Raw genomic sequence first — 17,249 nt, 5'->3', positions numbered from 1 at the left:
TGAGTATGGTGCAAATTTGGCTTTCATTTGTTGTGTATTTCTTTATGTAAGGATAATATTTGTTATGTCCTGAGTTTTTGCAGCGCAAGTGGCAGTTAATTTTATACTGTATTATTAATAACAAGAGTGGTATAGGGGTCATTTATATTTTGGAAAAACCTTTGAATTGCTTTGATGACTTTTTCAATGTTGATATTGGTGTTCTGCATTGCCTATGGAAATCTCACAGTGAGAAGTTTATTGGATATGAGGGAGCATTGTCTTATCGAATTTGACTTCCCAGACCCATACCTACAACAAAAAAAGGTAAGTGGGTCAAAGTGTTTCAGCAGTTTCATTTGATTGCGTTTATAGTAATAACTAAGTTTGTATTGCCCCGTGAAATATAGAACACAATGGGGTATTTAAACTATTAAAAGTTCATTGTTTGTAATCTCTCACAGGTTTCAGTCATGCTAATATTTGTTGGGATATCACAGATGCCAATAGTCCCTTGCGTACACAATTATTTTAAACTTTACCGTTTCCAGCTGGCACTGAGTATTTATCCAAAGTTAAGACCTCAGGTTGTACGTATCATAACAATATCATATTTGTATTGCCCCGTGAAATATAGAACACAATGGGGTATTTAAACTATTAAAAGTTCATTGCTTGTAATCTCTCACAGGTTTCAGTCATACTAATATTTGTTTGGGATATCACAGATGCCAATAGTCCCTTGTGTACACAATTATTTTAAACTTTACCGGTTTCCAGCTGGCGCTGAGTATTTATCCTAATGTTAAGACCTCAGGTTTGTAAGTTATGAAAAATACAAATTGGTTAAAAATTTGTCATTTGTTTTGTCAAAGCTTTCTATATTTGTTCAGTAGATGGTAAATTTTTAGTGACTTTTGAAATATGATTAGTCTGAAAGGTGATGTTTACTTTTTCAGTTGGAAAATGAAAATGCCCTGAAATTATTAGGTGACCACCTCAAGTTTTTGGACACGTTAGAGCATGATAAACGACAAGAGGTCCTTGTGCGAGGTGTTCTGGCTGGCAATGTTTTTGACTGGGGAGCCAAGGAGGTTGTTAAGTTAATGGAAGATGGTCTAGGGTTTAAAGAAGCAGCTGACAAGCTCCAAGGTACTGCAATACACAATTGTCTTCAGTTTTTAATATCTGGTATTCTCTTTGAAGTCATGTACAGTTTATTACCTGTTTTCCTTTTTGATAATTTTTTGAACAATTTCTTCATTTGATAATGTAAATGGATTTGTTTCTCTCAAATTTCTGTTATAGAATTTAATTTTGAAATATATAGAATTTCATCTTTTATATCAAGCAAGTCCATTGGAAGGGCATGTGCACTACTTTTTGTGCAGATTTTTAGATAGTCTGGTAGTCATCTATGGACATGCAGTTGGGTTGTATTATGAACAGTCATAGAGGGAAAAATCTTGTGGCAAATTCAACTTCTTTCGGGAAAATATGGATGCCTTTCAAATGATTCTCACTTATGGGGCTAGTGCTGTCAGTGCACCACATATAGTGCACTGTAGGCATTATGTAAGGCTCTTTGCAGTGTTCCTTCAACCCCTAGGTGCACCCCTTTCATTCCTTTTACTGTATGTCCATTCATATTCTCTTCTATCTTTCCATCTTCCCATAACAATTGCTTTATAGTGCAACTGCAAATTTTTCCTCCTGTTACACCTTTCAAACCCATTTACTGTTAATTTCCATTTCAGCACTGAATAACCTCATAGATCCCAGCACTTAACCTTTGGCCTAAATTATGTATTCTATTTTATTCAACTGATTGACACCCGCCACTCGCTCCAGTTTTTTGTATCAGTGATAAAAGTATTTTGACCAAAAATGTAATAGATTACACCGTCTCATGGGACACTTAAGAAAACTTGCACATGCAGTAAGTGAATTAAGAAAAAGGTACCACAAATTTAAGGTTACTGAAAGTATGCCACAATCAGTGTTTAATTTCAATAGTCTTGAAGGGTATTTGATGTCATCTTAAGTTACAGACTGGATTATTAACAGTATTTTATATTCCCATTATATTAAATGAATAACTTTCAATGAAGTAAAGAATTGAGAGAGGAAGAGAGATCATTGCATCATGAAGAAAACTAAGTTTTACTATTGTTTTAATAAAAATTTAGATTGCTTTGAAATTTCAGGAATTTTTGTTCTTGTAGTTAATTACATTAAAATTTACAGCACGACCTTGGCTTCACGATGACCTAGATGCATGGATTAAACGACAAAATTGTTCTTCACATAAGTGTGCAGCAATTTTTATAGATAATTCTGGCTGTGATGTTGTCCTAGGAATAATACCATTTGCACGGGAACTTCTTGTAAGAGGTACAAGGGTAAGTATCCCTGATTTTCTTTTGTTCTATATTTTATCCCTTTTACTAATGTTCTGTCCAGCAATGCTAGCAAATGGAGGCTGTAAATCTACTTCACTATTTTTCCATGCCCATTGTATTTTGAGTAAACTAGATAAAGAAATTAATGACATTTGGTTTTTTCCAAAGTTTCCTGAATATTGTTGAATGTTATCAGGCGTATTTGTGTAATCTGCAGGTTGTATTATGTGCCAATAGCAAACCAGCACTTAATGATGTAACAGCAGAGGAGCTGAATGTGCTTTTAAAACAAGTTGCAGTCATATGTCCTGTTATCAAAAAGCACTTACAAGTTGGTACATTGTGCATCAGAGAGTCAGGGCAAGCTTCACCTTGTCTTGATCTTAGGTAAGTATATTGTAGCTTGACTGCAAGTTCTTAAATTTCTGTTCATATCGCAAATTAGTGCCATTAAAATGTTACAATGGATTGAACTGTAATTTAGAGGCATTTTAGATGCAGGCACATCTATAACCATTATCAAAACGAACGTTTTGAGAATTTTTTTTTTTTTTTATGCTAACTTCACTTGTAATGTGATCTTTTGTATGAGTGTGTAAGGAAATATTTAATTGTGGTATTTTTTATCGATTGTGTACAATGCTGGATTCTTCTAGTTTCATGTGGCGGATCAATGTTTATGAGACCAAAGAAGATAAAAACAGAGTAAACAAATTTCCCTTTAGATGATCATAACATGCCAAAAAAGGTTATTCTTAGTGCTGTATTTGATGATGCTTCCAGTAATACTTAAATGTATTTTATCACTGTATGTCTGCCAATTTTGTAGTAGCTACTATTTTATTGATACATAGTGATGTACATTTCTGATGTGAACAGTATTTATGTAATTTTTTTTTCTACAGCCGACTTCCGCTTTCACTAGCAGAAGACTTGTGCAAATGGAGCTGTGATTTAGTTGTAGTTGAAGGTATGGGAAGAGCAGTCCACACTAATTTAGCGGCCAAACTTACCTGTGATTCTTTGAAGTTAGCTGTGATCAAGAATAGATGGTTAGCGCAAAGGTAATGTGAATTATTTTGTGGTAACATGACTGAATTCGTGTAATACTCTTAAATCTGGAGAGCTATTGATGTGTTAATATATCTGGAAAGCTATTGATGTGTTAATATATCTGGAAAGCTATTGATGTGTTACTATATCTGAAGAGTTTTTGGTATATTGATTGATCAGGTCAGAGTAAATGGCATACAGGTCAAAGAAAATATATATATGCTGAGTGACCTAACATAAATTATTTGTCAGCTAAAACCTTATAGTATTCTTTAAATTGTAGGTTCCATCATTCTAGATTACAGCCATAAATTTTAGCTCAAATTGTGAGGGTTACTTCTATGTTGAAATAACAGTGTCTGGTGTTTCGATGCTTCATTTTCCCTCTTTAATAATATACTTTCTGCTTTAAAGTGCACTTTGAGCTTCAGAGATCATGATTTTAGACATAACCCAGTAAATTTATTACTATAGATAGAATATTTAGGTTATAATGTAATAATATGTATCTATATCTACCTGAAAACACTTTGGAGAACAACAAAAGAAGTGCCATCTAGAACTGTGCTGGTATGTAAAGTTATTGTGGATGTATTTTATTGTATCACAGAGCATAGTAGGGGTTTGCTCTCCAATGCTGAAGGTGAGTCAGGATAATGAAAAGGACTTATAATATTGCTTTGGCCTGCCAGTTTGTCTTTGCCACTAAGATGTGGGAATGTCTGATAAAGGACCAGCTCTTTGTATGGGTGACAATGTCCAACGAGAGGATAGGGCTGGTAAAAAGACATTCATTACTGTTAGTTTCTGGAGAAAGGCTTGGCGGTTTGTATGGAGACCTATACTCTGTTTTTTTCCATCTGTCCATCCGCCTGTGGTGTTTGCGCATGGTAACACTGCGTCCCAGGCTTTAAATAATATCCTATTTCGAATATTAACGGTGTAATTCGCATACAGTAAATTATTAAAACACTTTTCAGTTGTAAATGTACACCCAGATATCCTTTTATCCACCTATAACTTAGACATAACATAACTATTTAAAGCCTGCGACGCAGTGTTACCATACGAAAACACCACAGGCAGATGGACAGATGGAAAAAAACAGAGTATAGTCAAGCTCCTTAACACTTAAACCAAGTCCCAGCTCAGAGGTCTTAACTGCTGATCTTTGGACAGATTGGCTGAAGTCCTGCAGGAAATCTAGTAAGTCCATGCTAAAGGCCTGCATATATGCTTTGACACAGTGGTACTTGAAACATAGCTGACATATGTCCTTGAATTGGTATTTTGGGAAACTTTTCTTCAGATCTGAGGAAGATGAAAAGGGCTGCTATTTTGGTCCTCACTGTCTTCTCCAGGGCATAGATGGCCTTACCCAGATATGCTTATGGTCTTACCCAGATACATTGTTTTTGTGTGGAAGGGGTTATGCTAAATTTATCTGAAGACAGGCATTGGCAAAGGGCCAGCACAATTAACTAGGCTCTTTGTTAGGGTTAGGAAGTAAGAGGCTAGGACAAGCCAATAGTCATTGTAGTGGCAATGGCAGATGCCCATCCTGTGAGGCCTGGGTGCTATGGGAGATAAGATTCCTCATGAAGACCTAGGCTTATGTTATCACCCCGAATCATAGGACCCTGAACTTATGACACTTTTCTGACCATTTGAAGCAAAGATACTCCTGGAGGCTTGAATAGATTGAGGTATGGAAATGTGTCCTTGAGGCCCAAAAATGCCAATAGATCAACCTTTCTAGAGGATGATGTCAAGAATATGGATTCCTGTTACTTTGCCCATGGCTAGTCTGCCCAAGGTTGTTGCCCTTAGTTCATCAAGTGTATTGTATTCCTGGAGAAGGCATTCATTTTATGGCTAAGGACAGTTAAGGAGAACACCATTGCTGCAGCTGCCTTGGTGAAAAAGATGTTCCACTTTGTGTAGAGATCTGTGTTGAAGATGGTGTTGCCCTGGGCAGCTGTGTATGGTAGACCAGATTTGGGTATGAGGTACTGGTATGATCTGTTGTTGAGTCCTTTCTATTAATGCTGCAGCAGCTGACTGGGGTGAAGGAAATGGCATCCTGGGAGGCAGCAGTCTTGGCGTTGAAACAGCATTGTTGGCACCTTGTAGGCTTGGTCAGAATCATTTAGGCACAGGGCTAAGGGGGTATCTTGGCCTGGGGTCAGTGCTGATCAGGAAGCAGGAATGCTGTTCTTTCTTCTAGCTAGGAGCTGAGGAAGTGCAGGTGGCTCGATATGCAATAAATACAAGGCCATCACTTTCTGTATCTGCTGTGCCTTGTGCATTCTACAGTGGCATTGCACATTTATTGTGCTGTCTTTTTATCACAGACATTCATAAGCTCTTCCATGCAAGTATGATCCAAGTTTGATCCTGTGGTTAACATTCCCAATCTACACAGACTGAAGTTTCTTGTGGCGAACACTCTGGTTGCTGACAAGACAAACGCAGTAAAAGCAAGTCTTTGTCCGTCCAGAGATGATATAAATGAGCTTCATTCCTTATCTGGCAGACCTTAATGTGTGCTGAGGCATCTTAGAAGTTGGTGAAAACAACAGTAGTCTCTTACTCATCACTTCACTATCCCATTCAGTTTTAGTGAAGAAGCAAAATAATATCCAAATATAAAATTTTAAGCTTAAAATAAAATCTAAGAATAATTTAGTAGCAGAAGCTTCAGTTTCCCAATTATTGTAGTTAGAATGATTGAAAATTTTATTTTAGCAGTCTCTGTTCAGTGTGTACATAAAAATGAAGATTGAGAATATTATTTCTGTTATGGTTCCTGAGGGCAAACACATATTCCACACTCTGATCCTGGATAATGAATGGTAAATAAGTGTTAACTTCATGTAACAAAGGAGTATTATCTGTAAATGAAGCTGTTCCTGAAAGAACAAAGATTAGGTACTCATATCTGTGAAGGGAGACAGATGAAAGTCTGTTCCATCCAGTGCAAGACTAATGAAACTGTCCCATCCTGTGCACATTACAAACACACCAAGAAAGGAAATACTAATCCAGGATAAGGATAAAGAGCCTAAATGAGGAAAACTAGGCACAAGATCAAGAAGGCACCAAAGGTGGGAACAAAGGACGGTCTGGTAGAGTGCTGCCAAGAGGCCGACACTACGGAGGTGCACAGTGCAGTGGGTATTTAAAGTCTGTCCTGATAAAGTAGGTGTATTCTTTCCAGGAAAATGACAAGATGGATAAGTTGCAAATGGAATAAAACAGCTCATGTTTGATGAGTTTGTGTGATGAGTTTGTGTAAAAAAATATGACTGTATGATAAAAAACAGCGTTTAAAATCCAGAAAAATTGTGTGCATCATTTTCTTAAGGACTTGCAAGTACATGTATGTATTACTTTCTGTAGAACTTGCAAATACAGGTTATGGACTAGTATAGGTGATTTGAAGTCTGATGTATGACTTAACTGTCAATAATTTTGTTTGTTCATATACAAAAACCTTTGGTCTTAACATTAGGATAATCTTCTAGTGCCAGCTGGAAATCCGGTAAAATTACTAAAAAAAACTTGTGTGTTCCAGGAACTATTGGCATCTGTACCTGCTCATGGGGTATTGGTAGTTCACACAATGCCTTGGCCATCCTGTGAGCTCATCAGTTACTTTCTTACTGCCTTTAAGAGAGGACGTGATTACTCTATCTCTTTAAAGCCGGTTTAGTTGCATCTTAAAAAATTTTGGGAAATTGCAGTCAGAATTTGTAAATATGAGACAAAATTTAAACATATTCTTATCAATCTGCCTTAAGAGTACAGCTTATGTAAAACTTTTATTATTTTAAAGAATTGATTTACATTTCTGATTACCGTATATTTCCGTGTATTAGACGACCTTTAATTAAGACAGGGTAAAAAATTATGGCAAATTATCATGAATTTATCTCATATCTGTAGTATAAAACAACTGCTAAATTACAAAACCATCTGTGTATAGGCTAGCTTTTGGTTATATCAAGATGGTGATATTACAAATGCTATTTTACTTCCTGTATCCTTAAAGTTCAAAATAAATGAAACATCATGTTTTTCCTACGCATGCTGCCTAAAAGGGAAGTCATTGTTTGTTAACATTTCATTGCCAATCACAAACAACCGCTGACAATAATATGATCATCATTCGTTTGATTGAGTTGTTCTAAACAGTAATATTTAATCCAAAATTGTTACCACCAAAATAATGATTTTTTAATGAAAATTTATTGTGTATTATGTTATCCTTAATTTTATTACTATCATAATTATGCTAGCTTTAAAATTTCTGAATGATTACTGAAAAATAAAGGTTTCTATAGGTGCAATGATAACTTTGTTTACATCTTCTCAGCGGGGCTCATATATATAAAATTTCATTTTATTGATATGGAATTATTCCTAGACTATGCCAATAATAGGTTAAAATGGTCCTTTATATTCAGTTTATTTCATATTTTGTATTGTATTTTTTCATGAATATCTGTGGTTATTGCATCGAGGCCAAGGTTAGGCTGCCAATAAACATCACTTAGAATTCAAGGTTTAGTTTTTAGAATGGGGGGTCTCAATTTTTAGGGCTGAATTTTAGGATTTAAATGTCATCTGCTATGCAGAAATATACGATAATTCCTTTTGTAAACTGTTCACAGATTGGGTGGTGATATGTTTTCCGTCATGTGTAAATATGAAGCAGCTGATAACCGTTTAGAAGATACTTCTGAAGCAGCACCATCAGCATCAAGCAACTCCAGCTTATAGTACATAAGTAAAGGCTTATGTTTTACAGATTATGAAATGAAACCTTGTTAAAGCCATTTTTATAAATATACTGTAAATGGTATGGATTTATAGTTAAACAAATTTAATTGCCTCATACATATATACTACATACATTATTAAGGATTGGTAAATTTTAATCAAGTGGGTATAATTTAAATTATTATTTATGCACTGTTGCAATCATGAAAATGTGAAAGTTACCTTTGGAATCATGAGAATGTTTTTTTAGTGATCGTGAAAAATTATTTAACCCTTTCATTGGATCTTGAGAATCTTATTAACCTTATCATATAATTTGGGTTAATAGTTTAGAAATTGTTAAAAGTGTAGTGCATCTTAGTGGTATGGTTTTATTCTGCCCATGACTCTTTTGCATGTCTTGTAGGATTTTTTTTTCTTTTTAACTTTCCACACCCATATTCTTACTCTTCGTTTATCCTTTTCATGGGAACATTTTAAAAAATAAATAAGTAAATCCTCATTTTAAATTGTTTGCCCCTTTGGAACTTGAAAGAAAATCAAACATTAGATATACTCAGGAAATATTGAAGTTTGTACTACTTGCTATATCACAGTGAAAGGGTTAAAGAACTTTTTATTCCTCAGCTCTTAATTGTAACATATTGTATATTTGTAATTATTTACCATCAGGTTAATGTGAAATGAAATGTCTGTCTGTTTTATAGAATCTGATTATACTGTAATAAGACTTGAATGTTACAAAAGTACATTGTATATTCTTAGTTTGATTGTATATTTTCATGAGAAAAAGTTTATTTTCTTAAAGGCTTTGGAAGAATGTTAAAATGGCAAGTTAAATTAAAAAGCAATAACATGGTTATTTGTTTAGATTGGTTTTTGTTGTTTAATTTCTACTCCTGTTGATGTTTTTTTAAGTTTTCATGGAATGTTGAGATTATCTGCTTTTCTTTTATTCCTCGGTCATTTATTTTAACATTTGCAATATGTTATCTACATTATTTTTGTTAATTCTTTCTACCCAGACTGAGCCATTTACTGGGAAAAAGGAACTGAAAATATCGCAGGTGTTTAGATTGATAGTTATTAAGAGGCTTGTAGTTTTGTCCATGATATACTAGAATTTCCAGGTTGTTAATGTGTCAATACTAGAATTTCCAGGTTGTTAAAATGTCAACCCAAATGAAAAATACTGTACTTTATCACCATGACAGCAGTGATATAAGAATGTACTCTTCATTGCTTGATACAGTCCATTGAAAGGTAGCTATTTGCATTCCTCATTGACATTTTGTAATGGTGCTTATCATTTTATAACTAACTAATTAGGAATGCAAGTAACTTGGTTCCATCTTTAATAATTTATACAGTAGTAGTAGAGTAGTTTTAATTAACTGACATTACTGTGATATATTCGAAATTTAAAAAGATTTCACTACCATGGATTTTTTATGTGGTATATCATGGATGGAATCAAAAGCTCGTAACAGTGTTTTCTCATTAGTCTACACAATTTGTTTTCAACCATTACGAACACTCAGCTGTCATTTTTTTTTCTCCAGTAAGTTCTTCATTCTAGTTAGGAAGACCTAAAACTTGTGCAGCCTTGTACAGCATTATTCTCAAATTATTTATAAAAAGACAATTTTTGTTCCATTGTATATAAAGAGTTCACAACAAATCATTAAAATTACATGAACAATAGTATAGTAAAACAACTATTTCCTTGTTGATACCACTTTATCAGAATTACTCAAGGATACAGTATTATTTTTCTATAAAAGTTAGGCCATTGACTGCAAAGATTTCTGAGTAATTTTCAAAATATTCAAGAAACATTGATGAACATGGAATTTTACATATATATGTAAATAGGCAATGAATAGTGTGTTTTTTTATTCATAACCATCAGTGCAGATAATTAAGCTTGGATATTTAGTTTCCATATATGTTGCACAAAATTTTATATCACAGTGTTGGAGTTATCACACAAAAGTACAGTACAAGAAAATTAAGTAAAAAATCAATGAAAAATATTTTACACAAATTACACAGTATTTTGAGTGTGTATTTAAGTACAGTGTAGTAAAAAGAAAATGCAGCCATATCAGCTGCTTACATTTGGAATTTATTTACATCTGTCAATTTGGCACTAAAGATCATTTGTAATGGCAAAAGTTACAAAAAATTTTCAAGATACCTAAGACTGTACTTGAACATCAAATACTATATCTTTACAATAAATGTCTGAAAGTAGAGTTAAGCAACAAGAATACTAGTTTGAGACCTTCGTACCTAAGCAACAGGCTTGAGTATCTAGTTTTAATCGTGGCTATAATGTTAAATTCTGACAAATTGGTAAATTTAAACATGTCTTAACCCAATTTCGGACATTATTGGGTGCAGAATCCACTAAGCGGAGTTGCAGGAGAGTAGAAATAATAACTGGATCAGCTAGAGACAAGTTTGAACCAGCAATGAAGGGTCCTTTCTCTAACTTCGTATTAAGGCATTTAATATAACTTGCTCTATCCCTGTAAAATAGTGAAAAAAAAAAAAAGTTATAAAATATATCAACAATAAAGACAGATTATCATCCTCTAACATCAAAATCAAATTAATCATTAGAAGGAAAATTTGAGGAATGGAAACAAAGTATTGACTGCCAATAAAATTGGCAATGTACAATAAGTCTATTTGCAATACATAAAGTTGCTTCTTGCTTGCATAATTTTCAATTGCATAAATAAAATAAAAGTTCCTACTTATTTGCACACAATTGAATACCTTGCAGTATGGTATGGCATGGTAGAGCACTAGCTTTTAAAAATAGAGGTATAAAGTCCCTAGAACACAATAGAGTAACTAGCAGATTTACGTGAATTCAAAATAATGCACAGTATTGTCAAGAACAAATATTCATTCACATTTAGATTTGTTAAGGACATTTGTGCCAGGTATGGCTACGTGGAACAGTGTCACCCCATCAGTTGAGTGATGGTGTGGTTTGGTGTCTTGTCGATCACTTGGAACATTGTTGGTTTTCTTAGTTTTGAGCACTAGTATTGTGCAACAGTTTTAGTAAAGGCCTGTTATGAGGGTAATGGTGCTGAACAATGTAGGTAAAAAAACTGAAGTAATAAAGAATAATTATAAAATACATGAGCATGGAATAAAAGCAGCTTTGCCAGGTCATGGTGCTGCTGAAAAGTACCTTGCCATACTGGAGACAATCACAAAGGTGGGAAATCATGATAAAGCAGATTCCTAACCTTCAAAGGACTGGTCTATACTGGAAGCACATGCCTAGCATGACTTACATTTGTATTAAAGAGAAGACAGCACAAAAATTTAAAGCCTCCAAGGAATGCATAACTTCTTATTGAGGTCAACTTTGCTGGACATGAATATAGGCCAGTGGCTGTTTAGCATTCCCTAAAGACGAGCATTGAAGGGGTACGACGACAATTATTTGCCCAAATGCAAATCCCTAAGGTTGAATAACAGCCAGCACTATGCAAACGTCTATGTAATGTGTCAGAAGTTTATTGCAAGGAACAGGGAATTCCTTTCAATATCCTCATTAAGGTCAATGGTTCCCTCACACACCTGACCTCTACAGAGGATGTTACAGTTGTCTTCTGCCACTAAACGCCACACCACTTCAGCAACCTCCTAATCAGCTCTTTATTAAGTCTTCAAGGCACACTTTGGCAGAACTTGATAAGACTGATACAGAAATGAAAGTGAAGAAGTATTGGTGTCCCTTCAATAATAAGGAATCTATCAGCCCACTGGTGTTTCTATGCAAGGCTCCCAAGGCATGCATATAATCATCGAGGAAAAAGTTACGCACAGATCATAAGCAAACTTAAAATTTCAATGCCAATGATACAGTTGTAGTCACGAGGAAAAACTGCATCTTTCTGGCAAAGAAACTTAATTTGCAGAAGGTAATGAAAACTTATTTGAATTACAGTGACAATATTTTCAAGCTGAGGAAAAGGCACTGTAAGATGGAAGATGAAGAGGCAAGTGTCAATGAGTTGTTCCTGAACCAAGGAGAACTGAAAAACAAAAATTGGAAATAGCACCTACCAGGAGCTGCTGAAAAAATAAAAATGTGCAACTCTACAGAATTTGGACTTTTCAAGTTATGACCTCAGCCACAAGAGTCCAGCAACCCCTGAACCAGTAAAGGCGCTGTCACACTAGCGAAATTTCCGTTGACTTTTGAATTCGACGTCGACTTTTCATGTTTTGACGACGACTTTCTGGTGTCGTCGTCACGAATTTTGAAAACGGTACCGATCGAATTCAACCCATCGCTACCGTCGACTTTATTGTTTGTTTACATCTCGGAGAGCGCGCATTTCAAGTCATCAGATGCAAGATGGAGTTCTTGGTACAGTGGACAAGGTTGCCAGAACAGTTTTTGGTCGAAGATATGGGAGAGAGACGATGCTTATGGGACCATAAGCATGATAGTTTTATGAAAAGGGTCTTAAATGAAAAAAAAAAATTACTAAGAGATCACTATGCGACTCAGGGAAAACTTTCCTGAACTTGCTGAGCTTTATTTTGGCATTAGCAAATAATATAAACAAAAATCTTTAAAATTTTTGCAGTCTCTCTCTAGCTTAATTTATAATACAGTCTGACTGTGGTTGTGTAAACAAGGTTACGAACAGTCTATCTAGGCTAGCCCTAGCTTATTTATTTTTATTAAAACTTTTCACGTCTTTTTAACCAGGCCCGAACCCAAGATTTTTTTTTTAAATTCTATGCAGCATCATTAAACACATGCAAGCACGACCCACTATACTCTGTTTTTTTCCATCTGTCCGTCCGCCTGTGGTGTTTGCGCATAGTAACACTGCGTCCCGGGCTTTAAATAATATCCTATTTCGAATATTAACGGTGTAATTCGCATACAGTGAATTCTTAAAACACTTTTCAGTTGAAAATGTACACTCAGATATCTTTTTATTTACCTGAAACTTACACATAGCGTAACTATTTAAAAGCCCGGATGAGTGTTACCATGCGAAAACACACAGGCGGATGGACAGAAGGAAAAAACAGAGCATATTTGCTTTGTGTTATAAAGCATAGTTGTTTTATCATTCCGGGAAGTCACAGCTCAGATGGTTTGTTTACGTTTTGACGACGACAACCACGGTATGAAGAAGAACATGTGTGACAACCAGAGTACGGAATGACGTCGACTTCTTTGGAAAGTCGGCGACAAACTCAGAAAAAGTCGACGGAAATTTCGCTAGTGTGACAGCGCCTTAAGACTGGGAACATCAGCAAACATCGCAGGAAGCAATGAATCCAGAAAATCTACTACCACAATCCCGCCCCCTCTCCCCCACAGACCAACTGCTGTCTCTTCTGCTACTTCTGCCAATACCAAGGCCTCCCAACCTTCCTGTCTCATAACTTTTTCTGTGCAGCCCACATTCTGTAAAATAAATCTATGTTTTACTTTCCCCTCACCTTTGAAGGTGTTTAATGGAGAAAAAAAAACAATTAGTAAATTTAGTCAATTTCTAAATGAAATATTAAAAGTATAGTTCAAGGACAGCTATTAAAAACTGAGCTTTCTCAGAGCCTTGAAGACAGAATCACTGATACAAGGTAAGGCTGGAGGAGAAAAAAAGAAAGTAACCTAAAACAGAAGTTGTTTGATTGGTTTGTACATCGTTCTTTGAAGCTGCACGACTGAAACAGCCATCTGAAAGGAAAAAACCTCTGTATTTAATGGGCCTATAATTGTTTTGAGGTTACCAATACAGTTTCTTGGTGTGAGATTTGCCACAGAGGGCTTGGGTCTTAGCAACTACCTTCCAGAGAAACTTACACTGTTCTTCACCCTTTGCATTTAATCATCCAGTGATGCCACACGTAGTCACCACAAAAGGAGGCATTTATGTCAGCTTTGACCTTGACCCCATTGACAATAGGTAATTTGTCAAGAGGCTCCAGCTGACTACTTCTAAGACATCCCCATTTTCCTGGACCCTAAGCCTGCCAGGTCTTCAGCTGTTTTGATTATTATCTCTGCTTGTAAGAAGGCTTTTGACCTGTTCAAAGACAATCCTCTGACTGAATTTTCAGAGGAAGGTGACAAAGAGACAGACCAGGGAATGTAAGAAAAGGCTTCCTTCCCAGAAACCATGCTCTGCTCTGAACACCAATCTACCTGATCATAAACTGACAAGGTTCTGGTGCATCTAGGATAGCTCTACACAGGTTTGGAATGTCCTTATCCAACACAGTTATTCAGGACTTAATAATCCCTTATCTCATCTCCAGTAACCCTAATACCTGCCAAGACTGACAAGTTAGGTTCCTCCAAGAGTTTTTTGCCATCACCAAAAGGCAAATATGGGTTACAGGTGTTGTCAGCCTTTTGGGTACAGGCAGCTAATTCGTTGAACGTGGGTGCAAAAGTCAGGGGGACTGTTGGGCATGGATACTATCAAGTCTTAGCCAACCTGTAATAAAGAAGTGGGATACTGCCACTGAAGACCTTTCTCACCTATTGCCTTCCTTAGATAATGGTGGTCTCTAGCCACTTCTAGAAGGTACAAAACTGCTACAAAGTTAATATTTATCTAGTCTCTAAAATCTATAAAGAAAGAAATATCAACTCACTTATTTGTGCCAAGTACAAGTTTTGCATGACATTGATCCAAATGCTCATCGATTTCAGCAATGACTACTGGACTAGAAAGGCACTCGTAAAGATTACTTGATAATGACAAACTCTCCGCTAATCGTGACAGATATCGACCAATGTTATGTTCACCACAAATCTGCAATAAAAAAAATGTTTAAGCTAACAATGGATGCAACTGTTGTTATGAAATCTTTGCCAAATATATATACTATACATATTGCCTGGAACATAAATAGTTATCTCACTATATGCACCATCTGTTTTACAAAATTAGAAAATGTTAAATAAATCTAAACAAACATTAGAAACAAAATTACAAAATAAGAAGAAATAAGAAATGAAGAACCTAACCACTAGGTGGGGGGGGGGGGCAACCCAGCATAATTTTGCTAGGTAAGCCCCGAAAAAAAAGGAAAGTTTGGAGTTAGGAAGAGCATCTGTCAGTAATACATCTGCAAAATCAATTATGAAATGAGCCACTCAAAAGAAAAAGCTGGAGTCGGCTCATTAGACAGTGATCCGAACTACGGATTAACCTAAGAAAAAGATGAAGATGAAGGAGAAAAATGAAGAGGGCACAACTGTATGAATGAAAAAGAATAATCAACAATGCATAAATAAAACAAAAGAAGTGAAATGAATGAATATTTGAATGGTTAAAATATATACTTATGTATACTAAACTATCTACGCATTTTTTTCACTGTATAATACACAACAGAAGAGGCTAACAATGCCTACTAGTCTCCAGATGTTAATAAAACTTGCCTTGATAAATTTACATCATCAATGCCAACATTAACAATAACAATAATTATAATATTAATATTAGTACTAATATGTAATAATAATGACTTTTCTAGTCTTGGTGAAAAGAGGATAAAATTATAATGAATGAGGAATGAATAGAGAAAGAATTGTGTGAATGAACATGAATCAGTAAAAAAACAAATGCTGAGTGAAATATAAGCAAAGAAAGTAACATACATAAAAAAAATGATGGACTTAGGAATTGTTATTCTGTTTTCAGCATCAATAATTTACATCTATTTTTGTATAAAAAAGAAGCAAGCCCATTCTCATACTGTTCAATGTTAAGTTACAAGCATTTCTGAAGTAATACAAAATACATTGTTAGTTTTGTTACAGCATAAATTCACGAACCATTAAGCAGATAAACAAACAAAATCAGTGATGAAGATACATACACTAAGTCAATCTAAATTACAAAAATAGAACACAACCTGAGCATGACAGGTAAAAATTTTCATTTCTCACACACCACAATTTGTTATGTACTGTACTTCTAAAATTATGCCAGCTTTGATGCACTTTCTTGTTTTCAGCATCTCATCCATGTAACACCTTGCATGTGGACTTGTACACCTGGATGCTACCTAGGGGATGTAGCTAAGAATGCACATTATGTCCTTTCAATCAACATTACAGTGTTCATGTATGATACAATAAATTTTTTGGAGGCAAAATGTATTTCCTTTTATGTCAATATATTTTATATAGCTGTTAAAAAGGATTTGTTTCTAAATAAGGCTTGGAATGACTGGAGTGAAAAGATAGAGAGGAACTAATGAACAAAAACAGACAAAATGCAGAGTAACTGGGATTGGAAGAACCTTTTCAAGAACAAATATACTGCCACCACAGTGCCCCTCAAGTCAAAATATAGGTAGTATTTCCCTACAGGAACTTGGTGGCAGAAAAGTGGACGTTATTAAAGGTTGTTATATGCAAATTCCATGCAGCAAAAAATTGAATTAAAATGTAAGAGGTATGAGTAAACACACAAAAGGTGAACACAAAAATTTTAATTCTAAGGAAAGTTTTCAGAGTTTAGTTTCAATGCTCCTTTTTGCTACTTTGCATAATATGTAAGACAATTTAAATAAAATTATAACTACAATACTGCCAAAATAAACTCTTCTATGCCACAAAATCTACATCATGCATAGCAAAATTCAAGAACATTGAAACACAAAACAAGTAGTACTATTGACTTTCTATAGATGTCATTATAGTAGTACTGGTGTTACTCATTAATATTTAGATAATTATTAAACAAACTTCAAACTTTTAATCCAATAAAAGCAATTAAGTACTGTACTATGATACACAGCTTTGCGCAATTAATCAAAGACAAAAAGGGAAATTTTCCCACTACCATTTTTTATAAGAATGCCAGTTCCCTAAACTTAAAAGTTTTCTATGATGCAAGGATAATTTCTTTCTTAATGAGTAACTTTTGTATCCCATGCTCAAAATAACCTGTGTATATTAAGGAAAATGATATTGTTATAATACAATAAAGTTTCATACATACTTAC

General features: G+C 34.9%; 2 protein-coding genes across 3 annotated transcripts in view; one reads left to right on the top strand and one right to left on the bottom strand.

The window, feature by feature from the left end:
• LOC135202268 (4'-phosphopantetheine phosphatase-like) overlaps window positions 1–9,096 on the top strand; it is a 56,467-nt gene extending 47,371 nt beyond the window's left edge. Inside the window, exons 12-16 of the mRNA XM_064231570.1 lie at window positions 939–1,131; window positions 2,227–2,381; window positions 2,599–2,768; window positions 3,287–3,445; window positions 8,111–9,096. Coding sequence (XP_064087640.1) covers window positions 939–1,131; window positions 2,227–2,381; window positions 2,599–2,768; window positions 3,287–3,445; window positions 8,111–8,219 — 786 coding nt within the window. The 3' untranslated portion in view covers window positions 8,220–9,096. The remainder of the gene's footprint in view (window positions 1–938; window positions 1,132–2,226; window positions 2,382–2,598; window positions 2,769–3,286; window positions 3,446–8,110) is intronic.
• Window positions 9,097–9,940: 844 nt separating this feature from the next.
• LOC135202267 (phenylalanine--tRNA ligase alpha subunit-like) overlaps window positions 9,941–17,249 on the bottom strand; it is a 59,666-nt gene continuing 52,357 nt past the window's right edge. Inside the window, exons 14-16 of one of the 2 annotated variants that reach the window (XM_064231568.1) lie at window positions 16,212–16,304; window positions 14,883–15,043; window positions 9,941–10,753 (exon numbers count right to left, since the gene is read on the bottom strand). In XM_064231568.1, the coding sequence (XP_064087638.1) occupies window positions 10,552–10,753; window positions 14,883–15,043; window positions 16,212–16,304 (456 nt within the window). In that variant the 3' untranslated portion in view covers window positions 9,941–10,551. The remainder of the gene's footprint in view (window positions 10,754–14,882; window positions 15,044–16,211; window positions 16,305–17,249) is intronic. The other variant, XM_064231569.1, reaches the window with a different exon arrangement.

The sequence above is a fragment of the Macrobrachium nipponense genome, chromosome 30 (genome assembly GCF_015104395.2).
Source record: "Macrobrachium nipponense isolate FS-2020 chromosome 30, ASM1510439v2, whole genome shotgun sequence".
NCBI classification, from domain to species: domain Eukaryota; kingdom Metazoa; phylum Arthropoda; class Malacostraca; order Decapoda; family Palaemonidae; genus Macrobrachium; species Macrobrachium nipponense.
The sequence above is the reverse complement of the archived record's forward strand: the minus strand, read 5'-3'. Positions and strand labels throughout refer to the sequence as shown.